The sequence below is a fragment of the Rana temporaria genome, chromosome 6 (assembly GCF_905171775.1).
Source record: "Rana temporaria chromosome 6, aRanTem1.1, whole genome shotgun sequence".
Classification (NCBI taxonomy): Eukaryota; Metazoa; Chordata; class Amphibia; order Anura; family Ranidae; genus Rana; species Rana temporaria.
Window position 1 is genome coordinate 56,084,767 of NC_053494.1, and position 22,358 is coordinate 56,107,124.

Here is a 22,358-nt window from a genome sequence, read left to right on the forward strand (position 1 = left end):
ATATAGTAATGAATGCCGCTCTGTGTCCCGTGATGTAACGATAAAGAAAAAGAGATTTTTAATACAGCTTACCTGTAAAATCTTTTTCTTGGAGTACATCACGGGAGACAGAGCTCCCACCCCTCTTTTGGGGACCATTTTGGGAGGCATACTGCTTGCTACAAAACTGAGGTACTCCTCCTATGGGAGGGGGTTATATAGGGAGGGGCATTTCCTGTTTGAGATTGCCAGTGTCTATCACCTGAAGGTACTCCATATAACCCATATAGTAATGAATGCCGCTCTGTGTCCCGTGATGTACTCCAAGAAAAAGATTTTACAGGTAAGCTGTATTAAAAATCTCTTTTTTGTTGCAGATGCGAAAATATAGTTTGTCATCTGCATAAGAGTGGTAAAGTAACTTCTGGTTGCTGATGATTTCAAAAAGGTGTGGGATCTTCTCCTTGCACCCACTGTCAGAATTTAAAAACACAGTTATGTCATTCAGTCAGAGTTCTGTGAATGAACTAAAAGTACCGTTTGGCCTTTTGGGCTGATGGCTTATAGGTCTTAATGAACTGCATGGGTGCTGGTGAGTGCTCTTGTAGTCCATTGATTCCTCCTTCCAGCCAGTAGTGCTGGTGAGTGCTCTTGTAGTCCAGTCCATTGATTTCTCCTTCCAGGCATCTCCGATATGGGCAGACAGTTACTGACTGGTGGGAGGAACTGAGACTCCAGCTGCAGAGTAGAAAATAAGATTTTTTTTTTTTTTTAGCTTAGCCTTTAACACCCACAATCCATCCATATTGGTGGCCATTGGCAGTACTATGTAACCTCCCTCCTGCATTGGTTATCAGTGGGTGTAAGCTTTAACCCCTCAACATTGTGGATCAGGGATATCATGCTGTGTGAACTTGAGTCACAAATAAGATAAAAATGACTAGCCCATTGAAGATGAAATGCAAAAACGATTTTATTTCTTGTCCATGGGACACAGTAAGCCTTAAATCTTTGGGTTATGCTATCTACAAGAGGATTGGACACTGGCAAAAAGACTGTAGGCCAACCTGTTATAACCTACAATCGTCTTGCTTCAGTTCTTTTCTAGTGTCGTAGGAGAACAAACTTCCTTTTTTTTTTTTTTTATGAAAATGTATTGGTAATTTTTGCATACAAATATGAAAGAAATCAGTACAGATATCTAATGCAAAATAGTAATAAAGCTGAATACAGATTATACTCGACATTCCTTCATTGATCTATAAGTCTAGGGGGGGGGGGGTCAAGCAAGATGATCTAATATAACATTTGACGATGGCTCGGCCAGGGCAGGCTATGCGTGATAAACGTTTAAATCGTACATGTATATCTATTCTAGTATATTTATATACTAAAACTGGTGGATAGGAGGTGATCATGGAGAGAAGTAGTGTTTTCCTTTGGTACTCACTGGCAAGTAGGTGGACAATTAGGGCAGGAATTCTGAAAGAAAGGAGTAGAGAATGATGAGACGGCTGTGTTTGGAGATATCAGAGCCGGGTTGTGGTCTTGTGTGGAAACTCGGTGGTTGGGGGGGGGGGGGCATATGGTTGACTGGGTGAGATTCCCCCGAGGAGGTGGCCCACTGAGTTTTGTAATATTTTCGCAATATAGAGGTCCCTTTTGTGGTGAAAGCAGGCTGTTTGGTGGTTTAGAATCCGGTCCAGCTTTTCTTTATGCATCAGATTCAAATGCGTGCAACTGAACCTCTACGCCTAAACTTTTAAACCTGTTTTTAACGCATACTGTTAGACAGGTGAATTTGGTTGGTTGCTGGTTGGTCGGTAAGTTTAAGCTTGAATCTTCTGTGTTGTTTGTTTTTGTATGTCTATGCGCCCCTTTCCAGTGCTCCTTTTTTAGACCAGTCATAGGTAGGGGCAGTGACATTTGTTTTTTGTATTGATGTCCTTGTGGTCAGGCAACGCACTAGCACCTTTGCTTCTACATGCTGGGGACTGCCCACAGGACGTTCCCTGATAATGGCAACATCTTCAGTTTGAATCCTGCTGCATTCTTCCCTCATTGGAGTCCTCCTTTGCTCTATCCTGGGTCCTCTGCTGAGGGTTGTGTTTTTTTTTTTTTTTTACATGATCATGCAGGAGTATGACCCAAATTAACCAGTGTGTTTTGTTTTTTTATGTATTTATTTTATTCTGATCGTAAAGGCCACATGTGTGCTACTGTGTTCTCTGCAACAGATTGTATTTCCAATCCACAAGTGGCTTCAACTCCTGAACCATCAGCTGACAGGCTCTGGCTGATTATTTAATTACCTTTCCCCTAAGAAAGACATCTAAGTTCATGCGATTACTACCATGTTTCCTAACCGTAGTTTTGGCACCTATTGATGCAGTAAACACCATATTTTTAGGAAAACATGGAAAGAAAAAAAGTTGTCAATTCATAAGATTTTTCTAACATAGCATGTACATAGCAAAAATTACTCCCTGAAATTCATTCTGCTAAACTTCCTGGGTATGGCAATACTTCATGTGTGACACAGCCTGGCCACATAAAGAGGCCCAACATGCAGGGACCACCATCGGGCATTCTAGGAGCATAAATTGCAGATTTTAGTCTCCTGACAACCTATCACACTTTTGAAGGCCCTGGAGCACCATGACAACGCCCACAAAACCACCCCAGTTTGAATGGGCTGGTGACGGGTACTTGCGTACTCTGATGGGCTGCTGACAGGTCCTCTTTATTTAGGGGGGAGATCAGGCACTGTACTGTACTTTTTTTTTTTTTCTTCCAGATCTCCTCCTCGCACACTGTGGAGGAGAACCTGGAAACTGCAGTACATTTTTTTGACCAGCTGGTCACGCGGTAAAGAGCCAATTTAATTTGATCTATGCTGGTTTAACCACTTGCTTACTGGACACATAACCCCCTTCCTGCCCAGGCGAAATGTCAGCTTTAACTGACAATTGCGCGGTCGTGTGACGTGGCTCCCAAACAAAATTGACATCTTTTTTTTCCCCCACAAATAGAGCTTTCTTTTTGTGGTATTTGATCGCCTCTGCGGTTTTTATTTTTTGTGCTATAAACTTTTTTTTTACTTTTTGCTATAATAAATCTCCCAATTTAAAAAAAAATGTTTTCTCAGTTTAGGTCGATACGTATTTTACATATTTTTGGTAAAAAAAAGCGTAATAAGCGTATAGTGATTGGTTTGCGCAAAAGTTATAGCACCTATAAAATAGGGGACAGAATTATGTTTTTTTTAATAATAATAATAATAATAATAATAATAATAATTATTATTATTAGGACTGCGACATTATGGCGGACACATCGGACACTTTTGACACATTTTTGGGACCATTGACATTTATACAGCGATATATAGATATTTGAAAGTCTGGACAGTAGAGATGGATCACAAGACTGTCACTGGCAGTGGCCGCTTTGCTTCGTCATCCAGCAACATTCAAGCTTTTTTGTCCAACTGATAGTGAGACCTGAGCAGTGCCCAAAATTGGAGATCATGGAAATAACTGCAGGTAGTGAGGCGGAAATGTTGTCCAAAAACAATGGAATATTATCGGCATATAGCATCTCATGCAACTCGCCATATCTGAATTCCGTGATGTGAGGACTAGCACAAACCAGGCCAGCCATAGGTTCAATTTCAAAACGTGGGGGGGAGAGAGGGGACAGCCATGCCTGGTCCCCCTACCAAGAGCAAAATCATGAGACACCCCTTTTGACACTCCAATTGCTGCTTGCGAAGTGCTGTACAATAAAAGGATTCATGAGATAACCTATACCCAAATTCGAATCTAGACAATACAATCCACAGTTACAGCCAGCTAATGCTTTCAAACGCTTTAAAAAAAAAAAAAAAAAACATTTTTAATTGTTTGATTTTTTTTTTTTAGCAATTTACAAAATGCAGAGCAAGCAAACAGAAGACAAGTCTAAATCAAAGGAATATTTAGAGTAACTACCCTTTGTGCAAATATTTTTTTTTTTTTAGGATTAGAGTCAGGTGTATGTACCAAAAGGTATTCAGCAAAGATAACCAGATCAGTGGGCTGTTCCTTTTAAGAAATCGGGCAGAATAAAGTTAAATGAAGTGATGAAAAGTGTAGCAGGCCAAGCGACCACCTAACAAACTGTACAAATGGAGGGAGAACACATGAGCAGGGCAAGGCCAGGACTGAGACCGGAACAAGGGGAGCGGGGTACTGGGAGCAGGTACAGGGGAAGGCACAGTCTCAGGACCAAACAGGGACATGGCTCAAAGGAAGAACACTGAAGCACTGAACTTCAGTTAAGGGTGGGATTAAATGCTTCCCAGTTCAGTGCAGCCTGATTACCTGGATAAGCTGGCTGCTAGGAGATGCCTATTGTTGGCCACTGGAACTGCGCTCTTGGACTCCGGGAACACTGCCACCAGCAGGTGACCCAGGTACTGACAGTCATTTACCGAAACAGAAACTGTTGCGAATGAGGCTATAAACTGGGTCTAGAACAGCCATACTCTGCTAAATTTATTCTGCAGCAGGACACCGACCTCAAACATGCATCCAATGTCATTCAAAACTATCTTCAGCGTAAAGAACAAGGAGTCCTGGAAGTCATGGTTTGGGGTCCCCTCAGAGCCCTGATTTCAATATCCTCAAGTCTTTCTGGGATTACATGAATAGACAGAAGGATTGAGGCATCCTACATCCAGTAGATCTGTGGTTAGTTAGCCAAGATTTTTGGAACAACCTACATGACCCTTTAAAAAACAAACAAAAAAAACTGTGTACGAGTGTACCTAGAAGAATTTATGTGGTCTTGAAGGCAAAGGGTGGTCACACCAAATTTTGATTTCTCTTCTCTGTTGATTTACTTTCCATTTTATTTGATAAAAATAAACTATTAATTGTTTCTGAAAGCAAAGGTATTTTCTAAAGGTAAAATATTTTTACAAAAATAAAAAAAACATACTTGCCTGTTCTGTGTACTGGTTTTGCACAGAGCAGCCCCAATCCTCCTCTTCTCAGGTCCCCTGCCCATGCTCCTGGCTTCTCCACTTCATCTAGTTCCCCCATAAGAAGCTGCTTCCTATGGGGGCACTCTTCTCGAGCCCTACTGCCTACATCCATAGCCACTGGCTATAAATCTGCCCTGTGAGAAGGGACAGAGCAGAGGGAGCCGCTGCTCTCATGCACAACACAGGATTGCAGTGGGGCTCAGGTAAGTGGGGGGAGGGGGGATAAAGCTGGATACAGAAGATTTTTTTTTTTTTTTTTTTTTTTTTTTAACTTTCATACATGGGATGCATGAAGGTAAAAAAAATCTTTAGCCTTTTACATTTTTTCACACCTGCCTAAAACTTTTGCACAGTAGTGTTTATGTGTGCGTGTATTTATAATATACAAAGTGTAAATTATACTGCATATGTGTATTCCTGCTTGTCATTGTATAAGATGATGCAATATTCTTTTTCAGCTCTCGGAGCTTGTAGGCCTGACTGGAGGGAGCTGGATGACCTGCTCATGAGGAACTCTGTGCTATACGTGGATTCCAAGGATGCTGCTCAGAAGGAGTCTGGAGATATAGTTCTATCTGGGGTAAGGAAAAAAATTGAGGAGGTAAAACAATATAACAAAAGCACTAGAATACCAAATCCGTATTGCATACCCAAATTAACAAAAAAAATTGTCAGACTTTACTGGTACAGAAAGGAACACACATTACAATATTTGAAACCATAATGAAGTTTTATTACAAACAGTTTATAAAATCAGTTGGATTTGCTCAAGGTCCTAAAATCAATTGCCTTGTATACAGTCTTCCTGCTAATGGGCAGTATATACCAACTTCTACCCTGTTTCCCCAAAAATAAGACCTACCCTGAAAATAAGAACTAGCGTTTTTTTCCCAGGAGGGCTGCAATATAAGCCCTACCCTGAAAATAAGCCCTAGTTAAAAATACTAAATCCTAAAATCCACTCTATTACAGTAGTATATATAATGTACAATAAGTGCGTTTCTGTAATATAAATGTGGGGAAGAGAGCTCCAGCGGGTCACAGAAGTGCAGAATGGTGCTTTAACAAAAGGTATTTTGCACAATTATATTACAGGAACACACACACACACACACACACACACACACACGTTGTACATTATATAATACTGTATCAGAGTGGATTGTAGGATTTTACAAGCATTTTAACTCAGTTCACACTGGGGATTCCTGACAGGCAGGCAGGGGGGGGGGGGGGGGAAGACAGCACATTACATGGTAAGACCTACTCCGAAAATAAGCCCTACTGTGTCTTTTGTTGTCATAATTAATATAAGACCCGGGCTTATTTTCGGGAAAACACGGTAGTTATCAACCCCAATAATTGTCCATTTAATTCACTCTTGCTTGGAGAATAATCTGTGGCCTTGTGGAAATAAGTCCTCTTGGGTCAACTTGATTTTCAGTTGGCTTCTTCAGGACACATTGGGCCAGATTCAGGTACAGCGGGTGTATCTGTGCGGCGGCGTAACGTATCCGATTTACGTTACGCCGCCGCAAGTTTTTCAGGCAAGTGCTTCATTCACAAAGCACTTGCCTGTAAAGTTGCAGCGGCGTAGCGTAAATCACTCGGCGGAATTCAAATTTGACGGGTAGGTGGCGTGTATCATTTAAATGAAGCGCGTCCCCGCGCCAAACTAACTGCGCATGCCCAGTGTGCATTGCTCCAAATGACGTCGCAAGGACCTCATTGGTTTCGACGTGAATGTAAATGACGTCCAGCCCCATTCACGGACGACTTACGCAAACGACGTAACTTTTTAAAATTTCGACACTGGAACGACGGCCATACTTAACATTAGCTGCGCCTTAAATAGCAGGGGCAACTTTACGCCGGAAAAAGCCTTACGTAAACGTCGTAACTTTACTGCATCGGCCGCGTGTTCGTTCGGGAATTCGCGTATCTAGCTAATTTGCATACTCGACAGGGAAATCGACGAAAGCGCCACCTAGCGGGCAAAAAAAAAATTGCAGTTTAGATCCGACGGCGTAAGACTTACGCCTGTTGGATCTAATGGATATCTATACGTAACTGATTCTAAGAATCCGTCGCATAGATACGACGGCCCAGATTAGGACTTACGACGGCGTACATGGCGCTGCGCCGTCAGAAGTCCTTTGTGAATCTGGGCCATTGAGATTAATCACAGAGGTAACTAAATACAAATGAGCGCTATTAACCGCTTAACGACCGCCGCATGTATATGTACGCCCACAGAATGGCACATACAGGCATATGGGCGTACAGGTACGTCCCTGCCTTTCCGCGGGTCGGAGGTCCAAACGGGACCCCCCCGCGACATGCGGCAGTCGGATTCCCGCGGGGAGCGATCCGGGACGACGGCACGGCTATTCGCTTATAGCCGCTCCGTCGCGATCACTCCCCGGAGCTGAAGAATGGGGAGAGCCGTATGTAAACACGGCTTCCCCGTGCTTCACTGTGGCGGCTGCATCGATCGAGTGATCCCTTTTATAGGGAGATTCGATCGATGACGTCAGTCCTACAGCCACACCCCCCTACAGTTGTAAACACACACTAGTGTGAACCCTAACTCCTACAGCGCCCCCTGTGGTTAACTCCCAAACTGCAACTGTCATTTTCACAATAAACAATGCAATTTAAATGCATTTTTTGCTGTGAAAATGACAATGGTCCCAAAAATGTGTCAAAATTGTCCGAAGGGTCCGCCATAATGTCGCAGTCACGAAAAAAAATCGCTGATCGCCGCCATTAGTAGTAAAAAAAAAAAAAATTAATAAAAATGCAATAAAACTATCCCCTATTTTGTAAACGCTATAAATTTTGCGCAAACCAATCGACAAACGCTTATTGCGATTTTTTTTTTTACCAAAAATATGTAGAAAAATACGTATCGGCCTAAACCAATGCTTCTCAATTATTTTCTGTCATGCCCCCCCTAGGAACAAGAAAACATTTCGCGCCCCCCGCGAGACTGTAAATAGTATCATTTGTCTATAAAATTGTTATAAGTACACCTCTGCATAACACTGTATCCACATATCCCCCCACACACAGTATTGCCCTTCTTCACATATCCCCCCACACACAGTATTGCCCTTCTTCACATATCCCCCCCACACAGTATTGCCCCATCACATATCCCCCCACACAGTATTGCCCCCTTTACATGACCCCATCACATATCCTGCACACAGTTTCCCCCATCACATAACCCCCCTTTTCCCCCCACAGCACAGCCCCCACTCCTCGTCCTTAACATTACCATATATTTTTCCTCCCTTCCTCCCTCTCCACTCCTACCTGTAACTTTTCAGCGCGGAGAGCAGGAGGCGGGACATTGATCAAGTGAAGCCGCAGCAGCACTGGGCGGGGCGGGAGACTTTTGGGCGAACTGGTGATTGGCTGCTAGGACCGCCTCCTAGCAGCCAATCACCTGCCGTCCAACATGACAGGCTGCTACCTCTCTGGTCCCGTCCCCCAGTTCAAAAATGTCCCGCCTCCCGCCGTCCACTCCTCTAACTAGCGGAGGAGGCTGGGGACAGAAGCGGATACTAAATGGCGCGATCCCCGCGGTCCGGAACAAGCCCCCCTTTATGGAGCCTCGGGCCCCCCCTGGGGGGCGCGCCCCACTATTTGAGAAGCACTGGCCTAAACTGAGGAAAAAAAAATGTTTATATATGTTTTTGGGGGATATTTATTACAGCAAAAAGTAAAAGATATTGCATTTTTTTTAAAAATTGTCGCTCTATTTTTGTTTATAACGCAAAAAATAAAAACCGCAGAGGTGATCAAATACCACCAAAAGAAAGCTCTATTTGTGGGGAAAAAAAGGATGCCAATTTTGTTTGGGAGCCACGTCGCACGACCGTGCAATTGTATGTTAAAGCGACGCAGTGCCGAATCGCAAAACCTGGCCTGGGCATTTAGCAACAAAATGGTCCGGGGCTTAAGTGATTAAGGTGTGTAACTTCTGTCCTAATACAGTAAGTACATAACCATATTTAAGGATGGTAATACTAAAACCTTCCACACCTTTTAGCTCTTAACTGTAGCAACCAAGTGTGAAACTCCCAGGCCAGCCACACAATCCTAATATAAATATAGGCACCTGTAAATATAATAAAAGTCCAGTAGATGGCAGGCACTGCTTCCAGCTAGTATATCGTGTCGAAACGGCTTACTATTCCCTAAAGTGGAAGTCCGGTCCAATACTAACTAGACTTAAACCTATTCCAACCCCCCATTCTAAGCCCAATTCTAGCTGCCCTATAGAGGAAAGATGTCTATACTTGCCTTTGGGGGTGCTTCGGAGTGGTTACATGATTGGCCCCCAAACGTTGGCTTTAGTGTCAGGGAGGTTGACAATGGATGCCCCATAGTAAGCCAATGGGTACCGTCACCACCTAGGCACTGCAGCCATTATTGGCTATCTCTCCTCTTCACTAAAGCTGGCCACAATGGACATAATTTGACCAACCGGAGCGCTGTCAGAATAGGTAAGTATAGACCTCTTTCCTTTTACAGGGTAGTTTAGTATGAGGTTAAGCTTGGTCCAAAAAAATCCTATGTTCATTGCTCTTCTCATTTTTGACCGTAGGTTTATAGCGCCACCTACAGGAGTAGGTCACTAGGCAGAAAAAGAACACCGCAGTGCCTATGGGCAGTCCTAGCTGATATTAACCCCTCTCTGCTAAAGGCAAGCCAGATATTTCCCCCTAGTGTTTCAGGAGTAAGGGCCTAGTTCCCTGCTGGGACCTCTGGTTCCTTAGCTTTTCCTTTTTTTTCCCTTTTTATCCTGCAGAGACCTTCAGTCAACAGATGGGCTAAAAAAAGGTGATTCAGTAGTAAGGCCCCATACACACGATAGAATCCATCCGCAGATAAATCCCAGCAAATGGGTTTCTGCGGATAGATCCTATGGTGTGTACACGCCAGCGGATCTGTTTCCGCTGAGAAATCTCCTCTGGGATGGATTCCAGCAGATCGGATATTTGCTGACATGCACAACAAATCCATCTGCTGGAATCCATTCCAACGGATGGATCCGCTCGTCTGTACAGACTTACCGGATCCATCCGTCCAAAGGGATTCCCCGCACGCGTCGTAATGATTTGACGCATGCGTGGAATTCCTTATATGACAGCGTCGCCCCCGTCGCCGCGTCATAATAGCGGCGACGGCGCGACACGTCATCGCCAGAGGATTTCAGCGCGGATTTCAATGCGATGGTGTGTACACGCCATCGCATAGAAATCTTCTGAAATCCTCGAGAGGATTTATCCGCGGATACGGTCCGCTGGACCGTATCTGCGGATAAATCCTCTCGTGTGTATGGGGCCTCAGACAGAAGAGCATGGGGATGCATCGGGTGGAGCAGATGTGCAGGGAGGTACAGTGGTGGGGCAGATGAGCAGGGGGTTACAGTGGTTGGGCAGAAGAGCAGGTTACAGTGGTGGGGCAGATGAGAAAGGGGGTTACAATGGTGGGGCAGATCAGCAGATAAGTTCAGTGTTAGGACAGATTAGTGATTAGTGGTGAGATATGGGGGTACGGCGGTGGAGCAGATGTACAGGGAGGTACAGTGGTAGGGCAGATGAGAGAGGTTGAACATTAGTGGGGCAGATGAGCAGGGGGTTACAGTGGTGGGGCAGATGTGCAGGGAGGTACAGTGGTAGGGCAGATGAGAGAGGTTGAACATTAGTGGGGCAGATGAGCAGGGGGTTACAGTGGTGGGGCAGATGTGCAGGGAGGTACAGTGGTAGGGCAGATGAGAGAGGTTGAACATTAGTGGGGCAGATGAGCAGGGGGTTACAGTGGTTGGGCAGAAGAGCAGGGCACAGTGGCAGGGCAGAGGAGAAATGAGGTACATTGGTGGGACAGATGAGCAGGGGGAACAGGGGTGGGACAGATTTGCAGGAGGTACAGTGGTGGGGCAGATGATAAAGGGGGTTACAATGGTGGGGCAGATCAGCAGATAAGTTCAGTGTTAGGACAGATGAGTGATTAGTGGTGAGACATCGGGGTACGGCGTGGAGCAGATGTGCAGGGGAGGTACAGTGGTAGGGCAGATGAGAGAGGTTGAACATTAGTGGGGCAGTTGAGCAGGGGGTTACAGTGGTGGGGCAGATGTGCAGGGGGGTACAGTGGTGGGGCAGATGTGCAAGGGGGACAATGATCTGAGGTGTGAAGGTGCATAAATTGGGACTGATCTGAAGTGTGGAGTTGCAGGAATTGGGTCTGATCTAAGGCGTGAGTGCAGCTTGTTAATTCCTCACTACTACCCAAGTAGTTTACAGCATTTACTTTATAAAAAATTATTTTCATGATTGAAAGTGTGAAGTTGACATTTTTTTGTTATAAAATCGGCACTCTCAATTTCTTTGAAAATATTTTTCGGCACACTGTGCTCAAAAGGTTGCCCACCCCTGTTCTAAGGTAAGTAATTCATAATGAGCCAGTATGCAATGCATACTAGCTTATTATGCCTTTTGTCTTGAAGGTGTGTGTTTTTTTATTTATTTTTTTCTTGAGGTTTACAGCCTCTTTAACTGCGTGCATCCTGCAAAGGTGTGTCATTAATTTTCATACTAAACAATTTAGCCAGTTTTATAGCAGTCGTTTCTGAACCTTATCCTGGCAGCCTTTTTATCCCTAGGCCATTCATCCTTTACACATACGTAAACTGGCAGTGTGGCAAGGCAATGTCGGGACCATATAAGATCGAACCCTTTGATATAAACATGACTAGTTAAATCAATGTTGTGGTGGTACCCCTGGGATCAATACTGCATAAATATATTACCTAGTTACATTCTATGGAAATGTATGTAAATTACACATACACAGAAACTCCTGTTATGCTAATACTGCTTCTAAATTCATATTTGGCCTTTATTGTTAGGAATATTTAATGAAAAATATTAACATAATCATATTATATTTAAACAAAGCCTAGGGTATCGTAAAACTGCTTCCAGTTTTATATGCTTTAGTCTTGGAAATATTTTTTTCAGTTCTGTAGGTGTATTGAAAAGGACCATTTCCCATGTTTATCAGTGTGTAGATTATCAGGCTACAGTTAAAGAAGGGGTGCAAGTAAAAAAAATAATCAGTCTTGTTCAAAGTGAACAAAACGTGAGATCAAGAAAAAAAAACATTTTACATAATGCAATTCCATGCAGCAGCAAACCCTTCACTGTCAACAGTTAAAGCGGAATTGTACCCAAATTATTTTCGACCCCTCTAGGAGACACACAGGTCCCAGAAGACAGCAGGCCATTCAGAAAGCACAGCACTTCTTGCGCACGTTCAGTAGGAACCAGGCTATGTGAAGCCGCAAGGCTTTACTTCCTGTTTCCCTTAGTAAGGATGCCGGCGCCTGCGCCCAGAGCCGATGGACAGGTCGGACTCGGGTGCCGACATCACGGGCTCCCTGGACAGTTAAGTGTCCTTTATATTAGCCACTTAAGCCCCGGACCAATATGCAGCTAAATGCCCAGAGGTGTTTTTACAATTTGGCACTGCGCTGCTTTAACTGGTAATTGCGCGGTCATGCAATGTTGTACCGAAACGAAATTTGCGTCCTTTTCTTCCCACAAATAGAGCTTTCTTTTGGTGGTATTTGATCACCTCTGCGGGGTTTTTTTTGTGCTATAAACAAAAATAGAGCGACAATTTTGAAAAAAAATCAATATTTTTTACTTTTTTTTCTATAATAAATATCCCCCAAAAATATATAAAAAAAAAAAATTTTCCTCAGTTTAGGCCGATACGTATTCTTCTACATATTTTTGGTAAAAAAAATTGCAATAAGCGTTTATCGGTTGGTTTGCGCAAAATTTATAGCGTTTACAAAATAGGGGGTAGTTTTATTGCATTTTTATTAATAATTTTTTTTTTTACTACTAATGGCGGCAATCAGCGATTTTGTTTCATGATTGCGACATTATGGCGGACACTTTTGACACATTTTTGGGACCATTGTCATTTTCAATGACAGTTGCAGTTTGGGAGTTAACCACAGGGGGCGCTGAAGGAGTTATGTTTCACCTAGTGTGTGTTTACAACTGTAGGGGGGTGTGGCTGTAGGTGTGATGTCATCGATTGTGTCTCCCTATAAAAGGGATGACACGATCGATGCAGCCGCCACAGTGAAGCACGGGGAAGCCATGTTTACATACAGCTCTCCCCGTTCTTCAGCTCCGGGGACCGATCGCGAGGGGGCGGCTAGAAACGAATAGCCGCGTCATCCCGGATCGCTCCCTGAGGCTTACCGACCACCGCATGTACCGGGGGGGGGGGGGGTTCCTGATCGGACCCCTGACCCACGTCTAGGCAGCGACGTGCGGGCACGTCGTTCTGCCTGTCCGTGCCATTTTGCCGACGTATATGTACATGCGGCGGTCGTTAAGCGGTTAAAAGTCAACAGCTCCAGTATTTGTAGCAGTTGGTGTGGTGTCATAAGCTAATATAGTCCATCCGTGACTGATGATCAGTTCTGGTCATTAGTCTCTGAGTGAGTAACTTGTCTCACTCAGTGATTTTGCAATAAACTGTTGTGAAAAATAAAATAAAGGGAAAATGTCTTTCCAGGGCTGCAGAAATATTGTCTCCGGGTCTTTGTATAGTATAGTGGTTGATTCAAAGCGATCGGAATTGCCCAAAAGGAAAGTAAACATTTGGTAGGAATATCATTGTCCTATAGTCTGATGCAGGGCCCAACATTCCCTAACTATGCTCTTTTTTGTCTTTTAGGCATCTATTTACGCTGAAATTGGTGAAATACTGAAAGGAACCAAACCTGTTCTTGCAGGGAAAACAACAGTTTTTAAGTCAGTAGGTAAGTCAGTAGGTGATAGATAGATAGATAGATTATTGATTTAAAGTGATAGTAGTAAAGCTTCATTTTAAGGGTGGTGAAGGGTTAATATACATAGATGGAGGATCAAGATCAGATGTACAGGAGAGGAAGGTGGAAGACTTAAAAATAATATCCCACATTCTCAAGCCCCCCCCTATCCTGAATCTGCCTCTGACAGCGTTCTGGATCTAAGCTCCTCCTTCCTCCCTTGTGAGAGGAAGATGTAAGCTCTTAGATGTTTACATTGTGATCGGTCATCTCGGCGATCATGAGGCACGGAGCTAATCAGAACAACTCTGTAAACTGTGAGCCATCAGATAACTGCCCAGATCACAGTAATTAACCACTTGCCGACCGTGTCCTGTACATATACGTTGGCAAAATGACACGGCTGCCGCAAGCTCCGTGACCGTGTCGGTGGGACCCGCGTCCCCCGATCATGTCACGAAGCTGCAGAACGGGGAGAACCCAGTGTAAACAAACAAGGCATCTCCCTGTTCTGCCTTGGGACAGGACACTGATCTACTGCTCCCTGTCATCAGGAGCAGTGATCAGTGTTGTGTCACTGGTAGCCCACACAGTTGGAATCACTCCCTAAGACAAACTAAACCCCTTCCTTGCCCCCTAGTAGTTAACCCCTTCCCTGTCCGTGTCATTTACACAGTAATTTTATAGCACCGATCGCTGTATAAATGACAATGGTCCCAAAATGGCGTCAAAAGTGTCTGATGTGTCCGCCATAATGTCGCAGTCAGATCGCCACCATTACTAGTAAAAAAATAAATAATAATGAAAAATGCCATAAAACTACCCCCTATTTTGTAGACACTGGGCTAGATTCAGGTACCTGTTACGGCGGCGTATCTCCAGATACGCCAACGTAATTTCAAATCTGCGCCGGCGTATCGTTACGCCGATTCTCAAAGGCAGATACGCTCAAAAAATAGGCTTCCTCCGCCGACGTAACTTGAATACGGCGGCGTATAATTGTGTGCAATTCTACGCTGGCCGCTAGGGGCGCTTCCGTTGTTTTCGGCGTAGAATATGCAAATTACCTAGATACGCCAATTCACAAACGTACGTACAACCGGCGCAACTTATTTGCGTCGTTTACGTTAGGCTTTTTCGGCGTAAGGTTGTTCCTGCTATTAGGAGGCGCAGCCAATGTTAAGTATGGACGTCAGTCCCGCTTCGAAATTTGAATTTTTTACGTTGTTTGCGTAAGTCGTTCGCGAACAGGGCTGGACGTAATTTACGCTCACGTCGAAACCAATACGTCGTTGCGGCGTACTTGGGAGCAATGCACACTGGGATATGTACACGGACGGCGCATGCTGTCAATCACGTCAGGTCATCATAGATTTACATAAAACATGCCCCCCCCTTCCACATTTGAATTACGCACGCTTACGCCGGCCCCATTTAGGCTACGCCGCCGCAACTTGCGGAGCAAGTGCTTTATGAATACTGCACTTGCTCCTGTAAGTTACAGCGGCGTAGCGTAAATACGGTACGCTGTGCCGCCGTAAGAACAAGCGCAGGTACCTGAATCTAGCCCACTTTGGGCTAGATTCAGAAAGATGAGCGCACCTTTCTGCGGGCGTAACGTATCTCCGATACGTTACGCTGCTGTAACTTTGGGTGCAAGTTCCGTATGCAGAAAGAACTTGCGCCCTTAGTTACGGCGGCGTAACGTATGTGTGGCGGCGTAAGCCCGCCTAATTCAAATGAGGATGTTGGGGGCGTGTTTTATTTCACTTGACCCCGCGGTTTTGACGTTTTTTTTTAACTCCGCATGCGCCGTCCGTAAAATATCCCAGTGTGCATTGCTCTAAAGTACGCCGCAAGGACGTATTGGATTCAACGTGAACGTAAATGACGTACAGTCCTATTCGCGAACGACTTACGCAAACAACGTAACATTTTCAAAACTCGGTGCGGGAACGACGGCCATACTTTACATTCGCTACGCCTCATATAGCAGGGGTAACTATACGCCGAAAAAAGCCGAACGTAAACAACGTAAAAAAATGTGCCCGCGGGACATACGTTTCTGAATCGGCGTAAATACCTAATTGGCATATTCCTTGCGTAACTATACGGAAGCGCCACCTAGCGGCCAGCGTAAATATGCCGCCTAAGATACGACGGTGTAAGACACTTACGCCAGTCGGATCATAGGGAAATCTATGCTTAACTGATTCTCTGAAACAGGCGCATAGATACCTAGCGGCCAGCGTAAATATGCCGCCTAAGATACGACGGTGTAAGACACTTACGCCAGTCGGATCTTAGGGAAATCTATGCTTAACTGATTCCCTGAAACAGGCGCATAGATACGACCGCCCGCACATCTCCTGATACGACGGCGTATCAGGAGATATGCCGTCGTACTTCGTTTCTGAATCTAGCCCTGTAACTTTTGCGCAAAACAATCAAATGCTTATTGCGATTTTTTTTTTTTTTAAATATTGCTTTTTTTTTTATTTTATTTTTTTATTGTTGCTCTTTTTCTGTTTATAGCACAAAAAAACTAAAACCACAGAGGTGATCAAATATCACCAAAATAAATCTCTGTTTGGGAGCCACGTCCGCGCAATTGTCAGTTAAAGTGATGCAATGCCAAATCGCAAAAAGTGGCATGGTTCGTTTTATGGGAGAGGGGCAGGTCAACTGTTTTGACAGGTACCTGCTCCTATTTTCATCCACAGTGTGGCAGTTTACCCCCCCCCCCCTTTCACCAGCAGCCTTTTGGGACACATCAACAGTTCCAGAAGACTGCGCTGCTCACGCATGCGCAATGGGAAGGCAGTTTTGAAGCTGCGAGGCTTCACTGCCGGTTTCCCTTAGTTAAGGGAAAGTGTCATTTTATAAAGAGCACTGCAGAAACAAAGGTGCCCCAGAGTTTGCCATTCAGGAACATATGGCGGTAGATAAGTGGTTAAAGCATTCGCAAACTTTTTTAGGCGGAGATTCTTTTTTTTTTTTTTTTTTTAAGCATAACCGTCTTCAAGCAGGTAAGGTATTAAAAGCACTAGCACTATAGAAGACTGCTAAAGAAAAAATTGACTATAATATTCATTATTTCAGAGCTCCTGGATAATTGAAAGTGGAGTTATATGCTGATTTTGATGAGTCCTAATCCAATAATGTCACCTCTAAATCCTTAATTAATAAGGTACTTGGTGTGCCGAATCCATGCATTATGTAAATAACAGAACTCAAACTTTATACATATTTCTTTGCCAGCAATTTTTGACTTCATAATTAGTCGATGCGATCCATAAGTTTTAACTTTTGCACAAACTTTCCTTTTTATTATGCAAGTAAACATTTTATGCATTGGCAATCAGTAAAGTAAACAGTGCAAATGTGTAATTATGTGTGGATAGGATTCGGGTTTGTACAGAGTTTGTGGCTGAAGGTAAAATGTAATCATCAAACGGCAAGTGAGATTGTAATGCCACTTCTATTTAGATAAACTGAATAGAACATTTCATTCAGCTGTCATATTTTGCTCATCCAAGCTTTTTTTCTGGATGTGAACCTTTCTCACAGTAACACATGTGATTGTATAAATCTGCTAATAAGCAAAAATGTGATTTATAATGCAGGTTCGAACACAACATTTTCTCAGTTGGCCATAGCATTTTAATATAATATTAAAGCGGGAGTTCCCCCTGAAATTTTTTTTTTAACCTTAGATTAATGCCCATTTTGTCTAGGGGAATTGGGTAGTTTTTTTTGAGGGCGATCTTCTCCGCCACGTCCGGGTATGGTCTTTTTGGGACTGGGCGTTCCTATTTGATTGACAGGCTTCCGACGGTCGCATACATCGCGTCACGAGTAGCCGAAAGAAGCCGAACGTCGGTGCGTCTCTTTACTGCGCCTGCGCACCGACGTTCGGCTACTTTGGGAAAATCGTGACGCGATGTATGCGACCGTCGGAAGCCTGTCGGAAGACTGTCAATCAAATAGGAACGCCCAGTCCCGCAGCCCATACCCGGAAGCGGCGGAGAAGATCGCTCTCTAAAACAGTAAGTACTGCTTAGATTAAAAAAAAAACTACCCAATTCCGCTTGACAAAATGAGCCTCAATCTAAGGTTAAAAATTTACTTTTCGGGTGAACCTCCACTTTAACCTTCAAAAAAAATCCCTGTACAGTATAGGGGAAAATTTTGAGGGCCATCCATTTAAAGCATGGGTGTACAAACTTTCATAGCAAAGCGCCGGGTTATTGTCCTTCAAACTTTAGGGGGTCCAGACTGTGGCCAGTGTGAGTGGAAACTTTGCTGGCATCAGTGGGAGTAAACATTGCCACAATTGGTATTAGGGGGAGGAATAATGCCCCATCATTGGTATTATAGGGAGAAACACTACCCCATTATTGGTGTCAGTGGGAAAAGTGGTGCCCCATTGTTGGTGTCAGATAGCAGAATAGGGTCTTGTATCAGTTGATGGAGTAGTGCCCCAAGGGCCGGTTAAAAGCAGTTCTGAGAACACTGATTTAAAGAATAGAAAAGAAAATTCTTCTTCTTTTTTTTTTTTTTTTTTTTTTTATTATTATTATACCAAAATACAGAAAAAAAATTTAAATGGTATACTCCTATACAATGCCTTTAAAAAGACAACACAAAAAAATCCTACATCAAACACTCAAAACCTTATGTCCCACTATGAAATAAACCGTAAAAAAAAAAAAAAAAAATTATATATATAATGTAGCGCCCTGCTACTTTTCTACTTTCATAGCTGGTGCTGCCTTAAATTTAGAGGGTGGTCAGAGATTTAACTACCTCTGACTGTATTGTTTTACCAAATTTTGGGCCTCTGTTCCAGCCATGGCTGTACTGTGAGTGACCACTATTGTTGTCTGGGGTGTCGGTACCACCCCAGGCCAAGGGTGGCAGCAGTCGAGTCAGGGTGTATTGGGTGTTTTTCCTCAGCAGCCAATCAGTGGGGGTTGATCGCCTCGCTGTGCATGCTGGGGGAGAGTACTTAAGTGACAGACGTCATTAGTTCTGTGGTCAACGTCATTGTGTGTCCGATGCTGGCTGTCGTCCCACCACCCCCGTGTGTGACCCTCATGGCAGGGGGTGCGTGTTCGAGTGTTCCTGGCTCCGGGGCCACGGTGGTCCGGGGTTGTGATCTACTATGTAGGCCTGGTAGTCAGACTGGGTCTATGTTCGCAGAGTGGTCCTGTGCTGTCTGTCCTGAGGGTGGAAGCCGCTCGATGAAGAACCTGTCTGGGAGAGCACCAAGCACGAGGCTGGTATTTTAGGAGAAGCCTTGAACTTCATCGAAGGACGCACAATTACTGAGCGGCTGAGTGATGGTCGCCTGTCAGTTCTGAAATCACCAAAGTTTATTCAAGAGAGATCGGGGTGCCTTATCCTGTGTTGAGAAGGATTCTGGACTGAGTACATCTCCACCTTTGGGAAGGTCTGTGGCAGAGACTTTGCTAAAGTTTCCGTGTGACACTCTGGCTGCTAGGCTAGTGAGAGAGGCCTATCCAGGTGCCCAATACCCACTCTGGCTAGAGTGGCGACAAAAGCTACATTGCTGGAAGCAGGAGTTTTTTCCGAAGAAAGTTATACACCTGAACCTACTACCTATTACCCCTTTCCACCTCTTGAACTACCACTTTTATTCTTTGACCCCGTTGGGTAATAAAGCACAGAAAAAGAAACCTAAAGTGTGGACATTGAAGTTCTTTACAGCTCTCATCAAGTACCCTAGACGGCGAAGAAATAGAGGTAACATGCCACCCAAAACAAACCAGCAGCTCCTTCGGGGGTAGTGCTACACGTGGGGGCTCGTCCGGGATCGGCTGTTACCTCTGGCAACAGAACTAAGACTTTATTTCGATATTGAGAGTCTAAAATTTGTCGAGGTGTTGGACTGTACTTGTGAAGAAGGGGTTAAAGCGGGGGTTCACCCTATAAACAAGAAATTTTTTTTTTCTTCTAGCATAAAATCAGGCATTGTAGCGCAAGCTACAGTATGCCTGTCTCAAATTTTTTATCCCCGTACTCACTGTGTAATCGTACATAGACGATTCCGATTGCCCACGGGGAATGGGCGTTCCAATCCAGACGGAAGGTGATTGACGGCCGGCTCTGGCGCGTCACGCTTCTCCGGAAATAGCCGAAATAGGCTTGGCTCTTCACGGCGCCTGCGCATAGCCTGTGCGCAGGCGCCGTGAAGAGCCGAGACCTACTCCGGCTGTCTTCGGGGACCGTGACGTGCCAGAGCCGGCCGTCAATCATCCTCCCTCTCCATAGGCACGCCCATTCCCAGCGGGAGTCGGAATCTATAATGTACCAGTACACTGTGAGTACGGGGATAAAAAATTCGAGACAGGCATACTGTAGCTCGCGCTACAATGCCTGATTTTATGGTACAATGTTGACACTGAGGGTGAACTACCGCTTTAAGTTTAGGTTGTCTGGCTGAAGGCGTTGGCCGCACATGCAACAAAGTGATGTGCTCAAGCAACGTGCCCAGAAAAGAACTAAAAGTGGGAGGAGTTACCCACCTTTACGTGAGATGTAGGAGAGTTTGTCGCCAATTAATAAAACCGTAAAAAGAAAATAATAAAAAAAATGGTATATATATAAGTACACTAACCAGCCCTTTAAAATGTTTTCTTGTAGACTATACTCCTGTTAACACCAATTTATATAACTGTTGTGCAAATCCTATTATTTCTAGCCAATCGCCCTTTTTCCCAGGGCACATCCACCTGTCCACTACTGAGCAGCAACCAGCTTACCACATGGAAATAAAGTACATTAGTACGCTCTGTATGGAAAAGCAATACGTTTTCCTTCCAGACCATCTTTCTCAAGCTCTTATGGAATATAGTCACTGCTTGCCTTTCCTAACAACTGCAGTATTATTAGCAGACCAAAATATGTCCTTAGAAATCTGGATTCCCAAAAACATAAAGGTGTTAATCTTCTCCGCACAATCCCAATTAATATAGAGAGGGGCCGAATCTCCTGAAATCGGTTATAAACTCTTTTGCTTTACAATATTTAATTTCAGATTGTTTACCAAAACCCCACATAACCGATTTTTGAACTTCTGCTCTATAACCCTCCTCATCTACGATTTTTAATATAAACCGCCACTGTAGGGTCGTCTGTAAATTTGGTGATTGTGTATTATTGGTATGATGAATTGGGCTCCAGTCATCAGTGTACAATGCATGTTATAGATTCAACACACAGCTTTATGAAGTACTTGGCATTAGAGTAGAGGAACAACGAGGGTCCAGTTTGACTATTTTTGAACAGTTCATAAGGGAGTCCCTTATCCAAGTACAAATAGGGGGACACCCAAGTTCTGCAATTTACCAAATATACCTGGAAAAATTGTGTTTAAGGCTCAACTGTAATCTATGAATATCATGCTTTCATAACATTCCCCCATGGTCTAGATAGGGGTCTCCAAACCTTTCAAACCAAGGGCCAGTTTATTGTCCTTCAGACTTTAGGAGGGCCAGATTGCAGCCTGCAGGGGCAGTAAATGTCCTGAGCCCAGCATCAGTGAAAATAAATATGGCCTCAAGGTTGGTGGTCAGTAGGAGGAATAGTAGTGCCCCTTATTAGTAAGAGGGATAGTATCCCATCATTGGTATCAGTGGAATAAATAGTGCCCCCTTTGTGTCAGTGGGAGGAATAGTGCCCCCAATAGACATGTTGTTATCTCTGTATGCATATGGATCAGGATACAAAGTCCTGGGTAAACAAGCACTGTATTGTAAGACCAATCTGTCCAGTCATTGAAGAAACTTGAGTTATAACTGTTGACTTTAAACAGGATATAATAATAGATGGTGTTAGGGAAAATTTTAAAATCTTTGTTAAAACAAATAATTAATATATTAATAATTAATATGCCCAATGCCATTCTACACCAGCCTAAGTTCATATCTTTAACCAACCGCTGAACGTCAAATTACGTCCTTGACTTTGTGCAGTGATATCTGAAAGATGCCTGCAGCTACAGGCATCATTCAGATATCACCGTCTTCAGCCGGCGATTCTGTGCACAATAAGAATGATCAAAGCGGCAGTTCCATCGCTTGATCATTCTTATAGGCAGCGGGATGGGACGTCCCCCCCCTCCCGCCACCATCCGGTGCTTCTCCGGGCTCTCCCGTGCCATCGGGGGCCCGGAGAGCAAATCAGCCGGTGCTGGCTGGGGAAGCATAGAGATGACTATGTCGGAGGCCCCAGCGCGACGTTATGACGTCACTCCCGATACCCGGAAGTAAACAAAGCCGCAATCGCGGCTGTCGGTGTGGGATCGGTGAATGTTTTTTTTACCGATTTCATGCTTGTAAGCCTGGAGGAGAGATGTGGGGTCTTATTGACCCCACATCTCTCCATAAACAGGACCTGTCGCACTGATTCCTATTAGGGATGTTTACATTTCTTGTAATAGGAATAAAAGTGATC

General features: G+C 44.1%; 1 protein-coding gene across 1 annotated transcript in view; it reads left to right on the forward strand.

The window, feature by feature from the left end:
* The window catches only part of CRYM (crystallin mu), a 61,309-nt gene that overhangs the window by 30,566 nt on the left and 8,385 nt on the right, over positions 1 to 22,358 (forward strand). Inside the window, exons 6-7 of the mRNA XM_040356842.1 lie at positions 5,467 to 5,588; positions 13,784 to 13,868. Of these exons, the coding sequence (XP_040212776.1) occupies positions 5,467 to 5,588; positions 13,784 to 13,868 (207 nt within the window). The remainder of the gene's footprint in view (positions 1 to 5,466; positions 5,589 to 13,783; positions 13,869 to 22,358) is intronic.